The sequence below is a fragment of the Cucurbita pepo genome, chromosome 11 (assembly GCF_057944985.1).
Source record: "Cucurbita pepo subsp. pepo isolate OVF chromosome 11, ASM5794498v1, whole genome shotgun sequence".
NCBI lineage: Eukaryota > Viridiplantae > Streptophyta > Magnoliopsida > Cucurbitales > Cucurbitaceae > Cucurbita > Cucurbita pepo.
Genome location: NC_141808.1, coordinates 40,940 through 58,782, shown reverse-complemented (window position 1 = coordinate 58,782; position 17,843 = coordinate 40,940). Strand labels below are relative to the sequence as shown.

Genomic DNA, 17,843 nt, shown 5'->3' with positions numbered 1-17,843 from the left:
AACAATTACATAACTAAGAAACATGTACTAAAAGGCCTCGAACCTGAGTCACAATCCACTGACTTCAAATAAATAATTTCATACTGAAGAGAGGCAAATGAAATGTTCTGAAGATGGCCCCTTGGAAAGAAATTAGATATCAATATTACCACATAGAGGATATACGGCTAACTTTCCTGCGAACCTAGTTATACAAACTCGAGGGTGAAAACCAGGAAGTATCTTGTATGAGTCTACTTTTCATGTGGGCATAAAGATTAAACATCTATGGAGTTTGTATCCATCATGTACAGCACAAACCAGTTCAAAATCACAGATAAGTTACAAAGGCTTTGCGCTCTTGACCGTGTATTACTTTTGATTCAGCGACCATATATCCCGTGACGCTTAAAAAACTCTCTGAATCCGTAGGCACTGGGGTCATAGTTGAACTGGATAAAAGAAAATAAACAAATCAATGAAACAGAAACATAGGTCAGTGAAGGATCCCGTTTACTATTAGAAGCTTAGCTTGCGGAATTGAGAACTTCAATATTTTCCAGCAGAGAAAACTTCATTAGGCCTTATTTGGTTTAAAAGCCAGCCAATCATTTTAAAATACCATATGTTCAATGGTAAATAATGTTAATAAAATCAGGTGAAAAAACAGGACATCCAAATCAAATGTTAAGTTCGTTACATAAACTTCTTTTAGTGTTGCTGGGATGGGATGTAAGAAGGGGAGATGCTGTGGAAAATGGACAATGACCATACGTGAAAGCATCAGCAATGAGAAATGAATTGATAAATTGAGTATGCTTAGGTTAACAGAGCATGAAAACTTACGGGTAGAACCTTCACCGAGTACTTCGTAATGTTAGGATCAGAAATCTTTCCCTGGCTAGATGCCTGCACAAAAAATATTGAATTCAAATCATTAATAAATGGACTGAGAATGAAAACGGTAAGGTATACACATTTTCTTTTAGCATATAGATAAGTACTATTTTACGGCAGTATTGATAGAGTTTGCCTAGCTTCCATTTAAGACCGTATCTCCCATCAGCTTGTTGTTTACAATACAATGTTTCTAAATGTAAAAACAACGTAAAATGGAACAAATCCATCTTCTAAATAAAAAAAAAAATAGTCAATATTTTCTTGAGCATTAAAGCAGCAATGTTCATTAATGGTTCCATTATCTGTTGGTTCGCTGTGCTTGCAAGAAATGAAATGCAAGCACAATAATGTTGGATTAAAGCCACTTGTTCTGGATACAAACATGTGAAGAAAGTTCTATAGAGACCACAGAGCTAGAAGCCACCATCGCAGCATAGCCATTTTCCCTTAAGCTGTTATCTTTTGTCAATACGAATTTACTTCTGTCTGTTTCATATTAAAAAAAAATGCATTATCACATTTTATGGCCAACTAAAGTTCAAGATAAATTGTATACAGCATTGACAAAAGTAAGCACACATTATTCAAGAAAGAGCTTATTTTCCCATTAATCAAGAATTGGAAACAAAATCATATACGGTTACACTGGAAATCAAACTAAGACAAAACACAATCAGATGGGGCAGTCCTACTTGTTGTGGGCTATGAAACATCTCGATAAATGGATATTCCTTTCTCTGCCGTGAAATGCAGAAACCAGGATACTTTGGGCACTCAACCTGAAGTTTAAACGTGAGATCGAAGTCACAAGAAAGTAAACACAAAAAATGCAGTGGCATATTATGATGTTGTCTATTGTTTCAAACTATTGACTAAATCCATGGATCACAGAGGCACAATGATAAGATGACCGTTACAATGAAATTAAGAAAACGGCTTAAGGAACATTTTCATAAAAAAAAAATGACAAGAAACATAAGAAAACGGCTTAAAGAAGATCAACGAACTTATATGGATACCTTGTAATGAGAAATCATAAATTTGTGCATGGTGATTTCAATATGCACAATAAGATTAACATTAACAAATCATTCTATATATTTTCGAATAACATTTAAAAAAAAAAAAAAAAAAAAAAAAAAAATTAATAACCCCAAAAGGCAGAAACATTTCAATACAGATGGGGCATCAATTAGAGGAAGCGGAGTTTGAGACGTACCCCCAGACATATAAGCATGCTCAAGAGACATGTAAGTCAAAAAAACAGAATGCAATGTTTTTTTATTACTATTTTAATCTCTGAAATAAAGTAAAATAAATAGGTGGCAAAAAAAAATGATGCAAAGGATGACAAATGTGATTAAATAATAAGAAAAATAAAAATAAATCAAACAAACCATTGTAAAAGTTCTATAACTCAGTTAGACTTCAGAAGAAATGAAGCTGTCAAAAGATAAGAAAAGAAAAACGTCAATAAATCATGGCACGTCGGGTACTCCTATCATAAGAAAATGACTTACACGCATAAATTTCACAGTCGGATAAAACTCAACCGCAGCTTCCTCCAATACTTTGTCAAGATGCTTTGTGTAATTACCTCTATAGAATTAAACATGAGCATTTAACCTAGAGAACAAAAGGAAGGTGCTAATACGAACAGTATTCATGTACCTGACTGTAAAAGCAACAACGACTGGATAACCTTCATGAAGGAGCTGGACAAACTCACGTTCAGATGTAAAATGTATGACCCTTGAAGGCCCAAGATCTTTTGGGAAACCAGTATAGTATCTATAACAAGTAGAGGGATGTGGAATAAGCAAAATTGTGAAGAAAAAAAAACAGACTACAAAGAGTCGTATCTCACAAAAGTAGAATGCAGTCTGGAAGAAAAGTTTATCCTAATCATGTACCTTTGACCATTATAATGCTAAATACAACTCAGAAAATCGGCTCTTGCCTAAAATGAACAAAAATGCTTATCTTCATGGAACATGGACATGGAACTCCAAATATCCTCATCCAACAACAGAAACTAATAGATGAAATGATCCAAGCTTAACATAAATAAATATAAGAGAGAGAGTAACTCATAGTTCAACTTCTCAAATATAATAAAGTGATTGTTAAGGGGAACCCAAAATAAATATAAGACTTTCCTGGATTAGAGGGTTCGGAAGGGGTGGAAACCCAAAATGTTAACAGTTCCATTTTAATCTAAGGAGAACTAAAAGGGCCCCTCTTTCCATTTTCCTCTGCCTAGATGGATATGAGGTTAGTTCACAACATCAGATGAGAGGTGGATTAGATGTTTGAAGGCAACTAGAAATTGTTCTTATGACAGTTGAGTTATTGATGTTAGTAAATTTACCACAACCTATCCGCTTAAGCTTTTGGGTTTATTGGTGATTTAACATGATTTCAGAGCAAGAGGTCATGTATTCAAACCTTTGTAATCTTATTTTCACCCCAATTAATATCAATTTCCACTTGTTGAGTTTTTTACAATTTTTCGAGCTCACAAGCAAGGAAGGGAGAGTGATGAAGTATTGATACAATTAAATTTAAGGTAAACTATCAGCTTGAGCAATCACAATGAGATGGATTGCCTGGGCGGAAAATGGCAGGTTAGTAACATGGTGCCGCCTCATAGAAAGCATAACAGCAAGATGATCAAGGAAGAGATCAACAGTGGAGTGAAAATAGATTATTTGAAGGGATTGATTGGATGCAGATGAAAATGGGGTCACATCCATTCTAGTAGGAAGTAAATTTCGCGTGTCATAATCATGGAAACAACTACTGCTAAAAGAGCAAAAATGAAGAGCTGCAAAGTCCACAGAGTGCTTATTCAATCATATTGCTGATATCAGGGGTCAGACTTCCCAATTCCTTGCGCCAAAAAAAGATAATAACAACAACATCACATACTTGCATGTCGCACGAAGGTGAATAAGCATTCTATCCAAAATTGTTGGGTCTCCCATCTGATCAAATCGTGCAAACAATCAACTTCTCAGTGTCCTACAAATATCAACATAAATGCATTTATCACTGGTGAAATCTCGCAGATCAAACCATTAGCAGAGTATGAAAAGTAGAGGAAAACAAACAAACTAAAGCACACATCCAAATTAAACTATAGAAGCCGACAAACCATAAAATTAAAAGGGGAAAAAAGGATAACTATCAACCTTCAATCACGGAATTACATAAGGACGTGCAGTGGGAAGGTTTGCTGGAACTATGGTTATGGCGAGTGGCCGTGAGACAATATTTCGAGGCGAGCTTCTGGATGGAAGATTTGGCGCGATAAGAACCCCACTTGTGACTCTGAGAGGCGAGAGAGGGACCGAGAGAAAAAGAAGAGAAACGAGAGAGGACCGAGTGAAGTAGGGGTGTATATTTGTTCGGCTCGATTCGATTTTAGGTCCAACCGATCGGTTGGGTCTCATAACGGAAGAAATCGAACCGATTCAGACTAGTCGGCTTATGAAGTCCCCATTTCGTCAAAGATGAAGCTGAAATGGTTTGTGGATCGTATGTCGTCTAGTTTGTGGATCTTGAATCGTTATTTTCACCCAACCATTCTTTTTTTTTTTTTTTTAAACTAAAAAAACACTTACTATTTTAAGAAAAAATTAGAGAGAGATCCACTCTAAGCTTTTAAACTAAAGGAATAACATTTTATATGCCTATATTAAAATATAACATTTTTTTTTCCACGCATATCCATTTTAAACATTTTTCTCATGCCATTATTTTAAATTTAAAATTTTTAACTTATTAGTTGAAAATAATGGTATTGTAAATGAGAAAATAAAATTGATATTTTTGAAGAGTTTATTAAATAAATAATGTTATCTTATGTGAGACATACTTCTCATATTATTATTTATTTTCATGTTATTATTTCAAACTCTCTCTTTTTTATTTTTTAATTAGTTATCTAAAATTTTTATTGGGTGGATAAGAAAATAATAAAGGAATAATAAAAATTTTCTTCATTCTAAAGTTTTTTTTTTTTTTTTTAATAAATGAACACAATTTTTAAATGAATATATATTAATGGATTATGTGAAATTGATAAGGCTTACAAGTAGAAAGTAATGTCAACTAGATTTAATTAAAATAAATGGCATAAATTTGGATATGGTCAATGATATTTAAAGAAGAAATGAAGTATTAGAAAAAAAAAAAAGCAATAGCATGTCCAAAGTCCTTAACATGCAAGTCATGAACAAAACAAAACCATCCACTTCCTTATGTCATCGGTGAGGATTGATTGCACCTAAACCATGGATCTGAAATCCGATCTTTTGACTTTGACTTGCTGATCAGGAATGCATGCTTGTCAGCCAAATGAGGCTCCTTACCCGGTGACGAAATCCCTCCCCTTCTCGAAGTATACCGAGTCCATCAATTTAGAAGCTTGCATAAAAAATAATAATAAAAAGCTTGTGTGAGCTGTCCGGTTTCACGTGTGAACAAAAGAAGCACCCATACAATTTCTCAACCGCCGCCAAACAAGAAAAATGGAGAAAATGGAAAGCATTGCAATTTTCATAAAATTTCATCCAGTTTTTTTATTTAATCAAATTCAACATTGAACTTATATATTCATTAAGTTTACAAGGAAAATAATAATAAATAATAAAAGACTCTAAAAACCTCATTACTTTAATATATACATATATATATAAAGCTTAGTAGAGCTGAAATTGACTATTAATATTTTCACCAAGAACTTATAAAAGGTCTGAAAGTAACCATTACAATTTATAATTTATAACCGGCAGTAAATATAAAATTTATTTGTTCTAAAAAAAGGTCAAAATGAACACAATTCACTCGCTTTTAGTAGTCTAGAAGTTGGTTGCTTCGGATTCCATGAATGAATCAAAGAAGAAAGCCAAAAGTAGTACTTCTCGCTCAAAAATTGGAAACTTCATAGTCGTCTCCACCAAGCAACTACCTTATTAAATAACCGAGCAAATTCTCACCCATCAGCACCCAAACCCACACCCCTCGCACACACGCGTTTATAGTTTCCGATCTCTTCCTCCCAACGCCATTTTCCATTTTTACCAGTCTGGATACGAGGAGATGCACGCTGGTGAGCTATTATCCTTCTCTCCTTCTTCTTCTTCTTCTGCAACTACAACCTTAAATCAGGAAGATTCTGCCGCCACAAAGATGAACATGGGCGTCTCTGCTAATTCCAGCCAGGCGGAGCAGATGGAAAGGGACCTTGAATCCTTGGCTTTCGACGACAAATTACGGGTGGAGGATGGTGAAGAAGAAGAAGATGATGACGATGATGGAGAGTTTTCGTTTGTGTGCGCCAATCCTGATGTTTCCTCCCCAATTACCGCCGACGATGCCTTCTATAACGGCCAGATCCGCCCCGTGTACCCACTGTTCAATCGAGACCTCCTCCTTGTGGACGAGAAGGATTCTGAATCGCTTCGGCCGCCCTTGAGGAAGGTGTTCATGGAAAAGCGCGATACTCTGGCTCCCAAATCGGAGTTGGAGTTGGAGTTGGAGGTGGAGGGCGTTGTTGAGGGCACCTACTGTGAGTGGTCTCCTTCGGCGGCAGGGCTTGGCGAGAAGAGCAACTCCACGGGCTTCTCCAAGCTCTGGAGATTCCGGGAATTTATGAAGATGCACCGAAGCAGCAGCGATGGCAAAGACGCATACGTTTTCTTGAGCAAACCCTCTAGTTCCAGTTCCCCCAAGTACCCCGACAACAAGCCCCACAAGCTTCAACCTCAAACACCATCCTCTGCCTCCGCTCCAAAAGTCAACCGCCTCAAACCCCAGACAGCAGCCTCTGCCCACGAGACACACTACGTCAGAAGCAGAGCCCAGAACCAAGCCCACAAGCGCAAGTCCTATCTCCCCTACCGCCAAGATTTGGTTGGCTTCTTCACCACCGTCAATGGATTCAGTAAAAATGTTCATCCTTTTTAAATCAACATTCATTTTCCATGTAAATATTTCTACCCCAACCCATAATTTTGGCATTAGCAATACAATGCGATGCGAGAGAATTAATTCAGATTGAATTTTGTAACTACCAACTGTAACTTCAACACTTTCTTGTATATATCTATCAAACAAGTCTCCATAATCCCTAGGCCTTGGGTTCCAAAACACTGCTACAATTCTCAACATTTAATAATGCGAGCCATTGGATGCTTAAATTCTCAATTCACTGTTATTCTAAACTTGGACATAAAAACAGAGTGCGATTCTTTCGTACTATGAACCGAACCCAAAACCGCTTTGGAGCATTGCATCATGAACGCAAGTCAATGATTTCAAATCTCAAGTTGGAATTTTGGTAGACATTAGAGCAGAGCTCGTAAATGGGGCTGCCATCTTCTGGATCTTTGTGAGGGTGAAAACCATCCTCTTGACACTCCCTCAGGATCTTCATCCCACCAGGATCACTCAGTCGAAATATTCCAAAGCTCCTAAAACACAACAAACAGCTTCCACCATATCAATTATAAGTTGAACACAGCAATTGAGTTTCACACCAATTGGCACTTTGGATGGCTACCTTGATGCATCTGTTGGAGCAACGACAATGGCAAAAGCCTCAGGCACCATTACCTGCTCAACCAAAAAAACAAAGGGATAAACTGTGGGATGCAAATGATTTCAAGTTTTACACGACTCAGATGAACAGACAACCGTCAATTTCATGAGGAATCAACGACAATGGCAATCAAGGGCATTCACAATGATTTAATTCGAAGTTATTAGCTAACCAGCTACCTCGGTGGTTATAAAGAAGACATTACCTGATATGGATAGTGAGTGTGCAGATCTATTGAAGACATGAAACAACTCTGTGAAGGATGCGTCTGGAATTTATTTTTCAGAAGGGAAAAAGGAAAAGGCTTTAAAGGTTAGAAAATACATATGCTTATATTAATATTTTCAGGAGACAATTCAGGAATATTTACTAACAGTTGCTCAAAAGTCACAAGTGTGAACATCATAATACATATAGATATAGAAAGGAAAAGCAAGTAGTTTTCATCTTATTAATATCCACTCAATGAAAGCTTTCGCCAAATCAATTGTCAAAAGATATTGGGACTTTTCTCTTGGTATTCTCACAAGCTTATAATTGGAAGCTAAAACATGAAGCTGAGATGTTATCATACTTGTCCAATAGGCACAAATATTTATGAGGGAAAAGTATAGGCATGTACAATTGGGCAGCATACATGAATCCATCCAACTGGACAAAGGGATCGTTCGCTATGAATTGCGTAGACTTCTTCCTCGTTTATAGCTTGGCACTGTCATTTGGTATGAAGACAGAAGCAAGTACGGCCTGTAAGAACATTAGAGGGCGGTTTTCAATATAAACCAAAGAATAAAGGTCAAGGGAGGCGATGATCTAACAGAATTGGAAGTCGATTCCTGTTTTGGTATGACAAGCGTAGTCACATAGAAGGTTTCTTTCTCCTGCTTTTAACAGAAAGGGGGAATATATATAAGTTCGTAAAACTTTATTTCAAACAAACATGTCCCACAATTAAAGCGTATAAAGCAAGGCAAGTAGCATATCAAAAGAAAAGGGAAGAAGGAAAATATACAAGGAATCGATTTCCCATGCCAGTGGTGTCATGACATTTTAAGTACAATTCTCCAGAATGTAATTTAGGAAATTCAGGGAAGGGGACGATAAGAACAAAGGTAATGCCACCAACACCTCAAAACTAGCTTCGCATTGGAAACTCAAATTATTGAAATCTCATTTCCTTACGTGAAGTTGTTGTGAATAAATGTGACTATTAGCTTTTGGAACGACAGAGATATTATCGACACGAACCAACTTGAGCACAACTCAATTGGTTAAAAAAAACGTCCTCAACCAAGAGGCTAGAGGTTCAAATCTCCTACTCCAGCGTTCGTTACAACTCCAAAAAGTAACACAGCCATGAGTCTAACATTTAGTAAAGTTATTTGAACCTCTGAATGACATGAGACAGCCAACTCAATAATTATATACACAGAACTGAAATGAGTTTTGAGGACAATATCAGATGGAAGATCAAAGGTCAATTTAAAATTATTCAAGTAATCTTTAGACATGCAAGAAGCCAAATACAATGACTCTATGGTAAGAATATATATGTACACACACACACACATTATAACTCCAGCTTCAATGGAAAGTGTAGGAAATCTTACTAAATGGGCTCCAAGAATCCCACAGGTCTCAAGATCTTTCTCCGTGTTACTCTTTGAAAGTGCGAGAAAATCATCCATTAGTCTTGTTGACTGAAAATGAAAAGATTGTAACGATCCTAAGACAGCATCTCGTGGATATCCGGTTTGAGTATAATAGCAAAACCACGAGCATTGGAATTGAGAAGAAAAAGGATATCGATGTCTAAGCCGTAAGGTAGCCAGAATACATGGTTGTAACAAGTGGTTATCATTATTATTATTATTCTTATTATTATTCAACGATATGTGGGGTAGAGATAGATGGTTGGTTGGCTAACAAGAATACATGGGTGCAGTGCAACAAGAGGTTAATTTAGTTCTATACACAACAAGAAATAGTTGAAAAAAAGTGGGACTTTTTCCTTACTATATGTAAAGTTTTGAGAAGTCCAGATGCAGATGAGTCATTATTGGAGTTGAAGTCTCCACGCTCGTCATCCCCAGTAATTGGCGAAATTTGTACATCTTGAGGCAATTTTGCTGTACAGGAGATTGCCAGTGATGGGGAATTCTGAGTAACAGGATGCCGCCTGGTTAAACAGTGTCAATATTACATGCTAGATGGGAAAGAAGACAGCAGCTTCTGTCCGAGAAGAGAATTGCCATTACCTTCGAGTTCTCATTTCTTGCGAACCACTGTCCATGGCCTAGAGGAAATATGAACACGGACAAATGATACTAATTAAAGACGAAAATAATGAACCCAGCTTATAGTATTGAAACTTTTTATTCGCTAGTGGAAAAATGGAATCGTTCCTTCGATGACACGGCCCTGGAAATTGAGATTCTTGTTCGATATGTAAATCAAATAATTTAATCTGATTTGTTGAATAGCTATAGTCAGCAAGGAACCACGGACAAAGGGCATCTAAAAGAATTAAATTCCACAATAAAGGGAAAACATAATTGGAAGGAAACGCTTAGCTGAATTTATAACAGTTAAAAGAAACGAAGATCTGCGCGCAGGAGAGGGAGTAGAAAGGGGACGAACCTTGGAGTTGGCTGGATAATGATGCAGTGGAAAGCAAATGGGGAAGAAAGTAGGGAGCAATCTGTTCGGCGTGGGTTGGGATCAGCTCCATCCAGTTTTACCCAGAATCGTTTTTCAGGTTTTTGTTAAGGCCCAGGGGAACTCAACCTTCGGTGACCCCGAAGCCGGCAGCCCGGCCCAACAGATTCTCTTGGTTTTTCTTTAATATAATTTATTTGGATCCAACTTCTACTTCATTTAATATAATTTAATATAGAAGGAAAAGTATACTTTATTTTCAAATTAAAAAATAATGTATGCCAGATTCAAATACGCATGTTTCATCTCTATGCACCTTATCCTACCGAGGATAAATTAAATCTTTATCTTTTACTAATTTTATGTTTTGAACCCCCCGAGTTACAAGGTTAAATTTCGAAGGGTAGACACGTGGTCGACCACGATTAAAGTCTTCTGACGATCAATCATCGACGGTTGTTACTTCATACCAACTTTATTTCTTTCCTCCAAGCCAGACTTTGACGGCTACGTTTCTGAAATCAGATCGGCTTCCTTTTTCTCCCTTCGTCTTTGCCTCTACCACCCGTAAAAGGTGATTTCTAAACCCTAAAATTTCAGTTCCAGTTATTCTTGTACCTCTCCTTCTTACATTTTATATTTCTCTTCGCGCTTCTGAACTTTTTTGGCATTCAGGTTGTGATTTTGTGGTTCTTGTTCGGTTTGCATGGTCTTTTTATGATTCCTATTTATGACATTCAAGTCTGAAATTTTATATATAAAATGCGATGAGAATTACTTGCAGAACATTAAGTTTGCTGATTTATAACTAATTTACGTTTTTCATTGAGGTTTAAGCATGCTTCGAAACATTATTTGAGCACGCGCCATTTCTTCAAGTTCCACATTGGGCCTCCTGTAATTTGATACACCTTCATTTGATTCACGAAATTTTTCGGGACACAAAAGTTATGAAAAACTGTGTATCCTTGGTTTTAATTATTAGCGTTTGAGTTTAAGCGATTAATAGCTTTTAAATGCTCAGAAGCGATTAATGGTGTTGTCATTGGAGTGCATCTTTACGGACGATTAGTTGGTGGGATGAAAATTTAGATGTTTGGGAGTGAACGGAGAAAATGAGATTCGCGGTAAATTAAGAACAAGAACAAACGACATGTTATTTGAGAAACATATGCACTAAATCTTTGGTTGGGTGTAAGAACAGTAATGCTCTGGTTAGAAAGATAAATGTTTCTCTAGTCACCTTGGTTCATTTTATTATAAACTGAAAGAACTTCTATATTATCTTTAATTTTTCAGATACAGAGGTAGAAGCTTGAATAATCAAGCAGCCATTAAAATCGTGTCAAAACTTGATGCCAATTGCCTACAACTTAACATTTTTTCTTTAACCACTGTAGGTTGACCTACTAGTCAAATGTAGGCTTAGAGGGAAAGTGTGCATAGCCACCTGCATAAGACTTACGGTCCTACAGTGTCTTTGAAAACCAAATGCAATAGAGTAAGACAATTGTCTCAAGATTAGTCGAAATGATTGGAGATTTTCAAATATTTAAAATATTAATAAGAAAAATAATTTTCCACTTTGCTTTTCGATCTTATCGTGTTTCTTTGAAGGGATAATTTTAATTATTTCACCCATTTTTTGTCATGGATATTTAATCAATCCGAGGCTTTCATCTACCTTGTTGATATGCTAGCACTCTGGGCCTTTTTTTATTCACTACATTCTATTGTCTAACTGTTTTCTTATTGTTTATATATTGGTATGAATAGGCATTTGTATTCTCGGAAATGGCAGAATCAAAACCTGGACTAAGGAAACCAGTATTTACCAAGGTTGACCAACTTCGGCCGGGCACTAGTGGCCATACTCTTATAGTCAAGGTTGTGAATGCTAAGATGGTATTGCAGAAGGGTCGTCCTGATGGTCCTCAAGCCCGTCAGATGCGAATTGCTGAATGCTTGGTGGGTGATGAGACTGGAATGATCATTTTTACTGCCAGAAATGATCAAGGTAAATTTCAACGATATGTGAGCATGCATCATTTGTGTACTTGTATCTTGTATGAAGCATGCCAACTTTCTTATTTGTGCTTTCATTCTGTACATATTACTAAACATTGGACGTTAATTGGTTCTTGATATCCACATGCAACAGAAAAGATGCAGGTAAGAGTTTTCATAACTGATTTATATGGGTGTCTCACTCGTCCACAATGTATTTACACATTTCAATATGAAAGGTATAGGTTGTTTTGATATATCAACTTCCTATTATTAAAGATTTCATAAATGTTTGTGGCTTTATGTTGTCTTAAAATTAACGAGGAACCTTTTTCACATACAAGGAACTAGATTTTTACTAAATGCCGGTACATACAGAGGTTGAAATAAAACAGCAATTGAAATAAATCATCCACACAAAATTGCCTTTTAAATAACTATAACTTCATACTTTTTCGGTTATATATATGGTGTAATGTCTAATAGTTGGATAATCACTTCAATAGCTCACTTGCATGTCGGATGTTGGATTAATGTAAAGTCCATACATTTGTAAGGATAAGCTCTTTGCCGAATCTTGAGAATAATAGATTTCGAAGGAACCTTCTGTTTTTTTCTTTTTTTCTTTTTTTCTTTTTAATGATCTTATGAGGGAAATTAGTGCTATAAGGTCCACAAATGTTTGTTAATGGTGTTCCTTCCACAGCTTCTTTCATCTCTTGATTGCATTTGCACATTTTTTATATTTTGATCTGATTATGCATGCCAGTGAGTGGTCACCGTTCACAGTACTGTATGTTAATTGTATTTTTTAATCACATATGGATGCTTTAGTGATCAAATGGATCTTAGGCTATTTTATTGTATGAGGGAGTAAGAAAATGAGCTGCTGTATTTGTTGTTTTTTTCACTCCTGAAAAAGAAAAGATAGAAGTGGTGAATCGTTGAATGGAAAACTGGTTAATAACACCATAACTTTGTAGTTCTATTGTTGCAAAGAAAACTATTCCTCCTCCTGCATTGGCAGATGAACGAGGTGGACAAGAATGCTATTTTATGCAAGGTAGGTTCATGGTTTGACAGAGGGGAACAGGTGGTTTAGGAATGGGATAGTTTTATGTTGTAGATGAAAATTTTCTTCGGTCAAACTCTTGTTGTTAAAATATATGCCTGTGATTTGACTCAGCCTATCTTTGTGTAGCTTACCTTTGTTCATGAGATTAGTAAATAACGTCATCTAGGATTCCCTTTAAGCAGTCGGGACAATTTTGCAAGTTATGTACCTTGTGATTTTAATTCCAACTGACCTGACCCCTATCGTGTTTAGTTAGCCAATCCTTAGAGAAGATTTTATATTAATATTGAATCTGCCCTCGTAGCCACAGTTCTATTTGCTTATTTGAATGAGTATTTCTTTTGGCGGCATGTTTAAATGGCATTAAAGTTTCCGTAGCTCATTTACTCGCATGTTGTTGCTTTCTTCCGTGTAGTGGACTTGATGAAAGAAGGTGCTACTATTACCCTGCGCAATGCTAAGATTGACATGTTTAAAGGATCAATGAGACTTGCCGTGGACAGGTGGGGCCGAGTTGAAGTTACTGAGCCTGCTGCGTTTACTGTTAAGGAAGATAACAATCTTTCACTCATTGAATATGAACTCGTGAATGTTGTGGAAGAGTGAATTTTGTGATCATGTTCATTTTCCTGCTGCAACATGACCATAAAATAAAACAATCAAGCTACAAACTCACGAGTTTCCGTTGGGGTGTCGAAAATGCTCGCACAAGTTCATTATTAGGGAATAGAATTATGGAAGCCAGTAGGAAAGTTGATTTCCATCCCTGCAGCCAATTGGTGGAACCGTTGGGATCTACAAACAGGTGGGTGATGGCTCAGTTGATGGAAGAAGGCTTGGCTGGCTTTTCTACTTTTCGTTTGTCTAGTATTTTATTGCTTATGAAAACACTTTATGATATCGCGAACTATCATCAGATGACAAGACTGGCACCTTGTTCCGTTAAAGCTTATGTTTTTGAAAATTCAAGGTCGATGCCAACTTGACTGCCTTCGAGTGTCAAATCTTATTCTTAAATGATTGATTACTCCCAAAGAGTGAGGATTTCATGACCATTAGTTTAGGAAATAATGAACAATGGTTGTGGATCATAGTCTAATCGAGAAACTCGTAGATTTGTTGGGGAGTTTATCCAGGAATTTCCAAGTAAAATTCACAGGAGAAACAGTGAGGGGAAAATGGAGATCATATGAAGTATTTATGTAAATGCATTACGTCTCTTTGACGTCATGCACAATCATCATTTGAAACAATGTTTATTTGGAGTCCTAATATCTGCTGTCACTACTCGCATATCTTTGTATCTTATTTGAAATAGCTCTGTTCTCCAACATGATACCGCATTCAAATGATTGGATGGTCAAAGGCTTCAACTAGAAGAAGTGCTTTATTACTTTATCTTTTGGTTATGATCGCATTTCTACCCGGAACCAGGGCACTCATAGTCTCGTCTTCATCTGTTTGGTCAAACCAAATGGTTTTAAATTCTATTAATAGTGTCTGTGGTGGTCTTAATTAGGAGTCCGGAGCGTTCACTTGAAACCCCGTTTCTGGCTTATTCTGGGCCCCCATCCACGAATCTCACGGTTGTAGTGGTCAACCGAATTACATATATACCAACCTTCATCCATTCAAAATGAAAGCAGAGGCCGTGCGTCCCATGATGAAGTTGCCTCTTTCCCATCCACTTTTGGGTGCTCTTCCCTTTTTGCTATTGGTTGCATGATTAGTGCCAACACTATTGTGTTCTCCAACCATAACAATATCATGACATTAGTGGAGTTTTTACTTCATAGTTCATTGAAATTTTCAGGTTAATGTGGATTGAATCTACATGCCAATTCGAGATATTTTTACGGTTCTTCTCTTTTGGTCTAGTTAATGATGCAAAATTACCAATCACATTTAAATTTTCGAAAGGCCTTAATACTTCAGTGAAAGCTACATCCAATACTAAATGAAAACAAAAGACTCAAGTAAGTGCTCTTTTTTTATTTTGTGGCAACAAAGGTAAAGCTATTCCAGCAATCATATGGTGGACATGCTTCTGAATGCATGAAACTTGATTTGAAAGCATCCGGCGGGTTCTACTCGCAAAAAAAAAAAAAAAAATAATAAATAAATAAAATAAAATAATGAGGACGCACTACCATACCCAGTTGTCTGCTTTATTACTTCATTTGTGTTGAACACCAGGTTCTTTTAGTCCAATATGATCATTCTACCAGTTAACAACATGATAAACACAAAGTAATCCCGAATCCTTTTGTTTGTCATAACTCACACTTGGCAAAGGCAAAAAGTCTTTTATTTTTATTATCAGTATCAAAACATGCGCTATTATATTAGTCTGTGGAGTTTGGTAGAACATTGTTATCAGCGGGGCGAACCAACTTTATAATAATTGCACTTCTTTTGATCCATTGAAAAAGCAAATGCAAAAATGGGCAGGATCCAAAGACGGAAACTTTATGATCATTAAACCCAATTATAGTTCTTCTTTTTAAATTGAAAAAATAAAGGATTTGGTTTAAACAATGAGAGAAGCTCACTAAGTAAGACTGGGGAAAGAAATTTTGAAAGAATATAATAATAATGATGCCAGCAGAGGCGTTGTTATTGTAGAGTTGTAGTTGGTGGAATGTGCAAAAACAGGATCCTTTGCATTTACTTTGGGTTGAAGTTAATTAGTTTAGGATCCAAAATGGGAGCGCATGTGAGATCACATGCATCATATTATTAGGCCAATTCAGATAATTACTTAAGGAGACATTCGTTTTCATTTTCTTAATCGGATTCTAGCATCACAAAATGTGTACAGTTTTTAGAAAAAGGGGGAATCAAATCAAATTAATCAGGATAGTTCCTTCCCCAGGAAAGGGAAGCGTTCAAAGGCGTTCTAAGAAATTAATTGAGCCAACTTGTGGTTCAACATGAAGTGGGTCACCAACCAAAACACTGCATCCATCATTTCATGTTTATGGCAATACCATTTAATGAACACTTAGTATTTATGGAGCACCCATGTGGCTGAAGGACAGTGGCAGGTAACCGCATTGCCACTGAAACAAGTCAAACACCCACCATCTTTCCCACTTCCCTTTTATTTATTTTTGATTTCTCTGATAAGCCTTCTGATTTACCTAACATTTAAGAAACAGAAGAGGAGTAATAGGAATAGGCGTAGGCGCAGGGTTAAGTCTCCCAAACATCCCTTTAAAGTCAAGTGGTTGGGTTGTCGTTTCGGAGGTGAAGTTTGGAGTTTGGATGAGAATGGAATGATCACTTAATGCGTTTTCTTTTAAAATCACCACATTTTTGTTGCCTTTGCAATTGCATCATTTCAGACGCTAAACTTTTTCTTCCCATTAAACAACATCATACCAAGTAGAGTAACCAATTGAATGTGTTCATTTTTAAAAAAAAAAAATAATTATTTACAGATGATTGCTTTACTTATATATCAATACCAAGGATCTCTTTTTTAGGGGATGCGAAACAATTTTTTTTTACAACCAACTATTACATTCTCACTTGAACAAATTGGGTGTATTTGATTGGGCAAATAAAATTGGATGACTAATTTAGTTGTACACGTTTGTTCATAATTATTTATATGCAAAACGTGTCCTCATATACCTCTACTCTTTGAAAGATGTTTCAAAGGTGTGTTCAATTTATAAACTGCTATGCTAAATTTCTTTAATTTTTTGCATTTTTTTTATCCCATTCCTTACCTTGTTTTTGGCGTTAACTTAAAGAAGGAGGCTTACACCCAGAATTCATTCTAAATTAAATCCCAATTAAATATAGAAAATAAATTAATATTTGGTAATGGCAAAAATAGTGCATGCATTGACAATGACTGGACATGCGTTCTTCCATTATTATTATTATTTTCTTAAAACCAGTGGTTTAATATATTTATACATAATTAAAATGAAGGGAAAGGAGAAACGAAATTATGAGCATGGCACCCTCTGTACTTGTACCGTGTAAACCAATGAAATTACGATTTTATATAAATAAGGATAATACATAATGAATGAAACACACTTTTACAAAGTATTTATACAAATTTTGATCTGAAATTAAGATACTCCTTAATTTTTGGCGACAGAAAGGGGGAGAATGACGAAATTGTCCAAAGAATAGCTTGGAATTTACGATGAGGGACTGTCACGAGCTTTGTCACTGTCGTGTCCAAGATAATGGAGAGAAATTTTTAATGATTCCAATAATGCATAGTTGGATTCTTGCATTTCTACTTATTTTTCCCCTAACGGAAAATAAATTAATATTAAAAAATTGAAAAGTTGGAGTAGTACCAATCAAAACAGGACACGTGTACTTTAGAAAACGCGGCTTCTGAAACTACCCCCGCCATTTCCCTATCTGTCCTCTACTATCGGCCTTTTTTTTCTTTTTTCTTTTTTTTTTTTGTTGCAAGTGTGATGAATTTTGAGGGTAATCTATTGTGTGGCTGTCATGTGTCCTTATTTTTTTTTGGGCAATGGCGCATAATTAAGATAAATTCTTCTAATTCGCGTCATCCCTATTTGAATAATTTAATGGGCTGCGATGGCGAGATTGAGAGTAGAGAGGCGGGGCGGAAAG

General features: G+C 36.2%; 4 protein-coding genes across 13 annotated transcripts; 2 read left to right on the top strand and 2 right to left on the bottom strand.

Moving 5' to 3' along the window:
* Positions 1-59: 59 nt before the first annotated feature.
* On the bottom strand, positions 60-4,358 carry LOC111804696 (Thioredoxin superfamily protein). The gene is made up of 7 exons (XM_023689449.2): positions 4,074-4,358; positions 3,811-3,903; positions 2,551-2,670; positions 2,400-2,478; positions 1,572-1,658; positions 826-888; positions 60-431 (listed from the first exon to the last, which is right to left on the bottom strand). Exons 2-7 carry the CDS (start codon positions 3,864-3,866, stop codon positions 363-365), a joined length of 474 nt encoding a protein of 157 aa, XP_023545217.1. The 5' UTR covers positions 3,867-3,903; positions 4,074-4,358; the 3' UTR covers positions 60-362.
* Positions 4,359-5,985: 1,627 nt separating this feature from the next.
* Positions 5,986-6,940, top strand: LOC111805087 (uncharacterized). The gene has a single exon (XM_023689970.2). It carries the CDS (start codon positions 5,986-5,988, stop codon positions 6,850-6,852), a length of 867 nt encoding a protein of 288 aa, XP_023545738.2. The 3' UTR covers positions 6,853-6,940.
* Positions 6,941-6,965: 25 nt separating this feature from the next.
* On the bottom strand, positions 6,966-10,263 carry AMSH2 (associated molecule with the SH3 domain of STAM 2). 9 transcript variants are annotated; one of them, XM_023689974.2, is made up of 9 exons: positions 10,127-10,259; positions 9,745-9,782; positions 9,503-9,646; positions 9,097-9,186; positions 8,305-8,367; positions 8,124-8,198; positions 7,692-7,754; positions 7,448-7,500; positions 6,966-7,358 (listed from the first exon to the last, which is right to left on the bottom strand). In XM_023689974.2, the coding sequence occupies exons 1-9, from the start codon at positions 10,215-10,217 to the stop codon at positions 7,181-7,183; spliced, it is 795 nt and encodes a 264-aa protein (XP_023545742.1). In that variant the 5' UTR covers positions 10,218-10,259; the 3' UTR covers positions 6,966-7,180. The 9 variants fall into 9 exon arrangements, with proteins under 9 accessions (XP_023545742.1, XP_023545739.1, XP_023545740.1 ...); XM_023689971.2 differs by having other exon boundaries at positions 8,109-8,198; positions 8,305-8,370; positions 10,127-10,250; XM_023689972.2 differs by having other exon boundaries at positions 8,109-8,198; positions 10,127-10,250.
* A 297-nt stretch (positions 10,264-10,560) lies between these two features.
* LOC111805090 (uncharacterized protein At4g28440) lies at positions 10,561-14,217 on the top strand. Of its 2 annotated transcripts, XM_087128508.1 has the most exons (4): positions 10,655-10,718; positions 11,545-11,645; positions 11,921-12,161; positions 13,642-14,217. In XM_087128508.1, the coding sequence occupies exons 3-4, from the start codon at positions 11,939-11,941 to the stop codon at positions 13,830-13,832; spliced, it is 414 nt and encodes a 137-aa protein (XP_086984634.1). In that variant the 5' UTR covers positions 10,655-10,718; positions 11,545-11,645; positions 11,921-11,938; the 3' UTR covers positions 13,833-14,217. The 2 variants fall into 2 exon arrangements, with proteins under 2 accessions (XP_023545751.1, XP_086984634.1); XM_023689983.2 differs by lacking the exon at positions 11,545-11,645 and having other exon boundaries at positions 10,561-10,718.
* Positions 14,218-17,843: the final 3,626 nt, after the last annotated feature.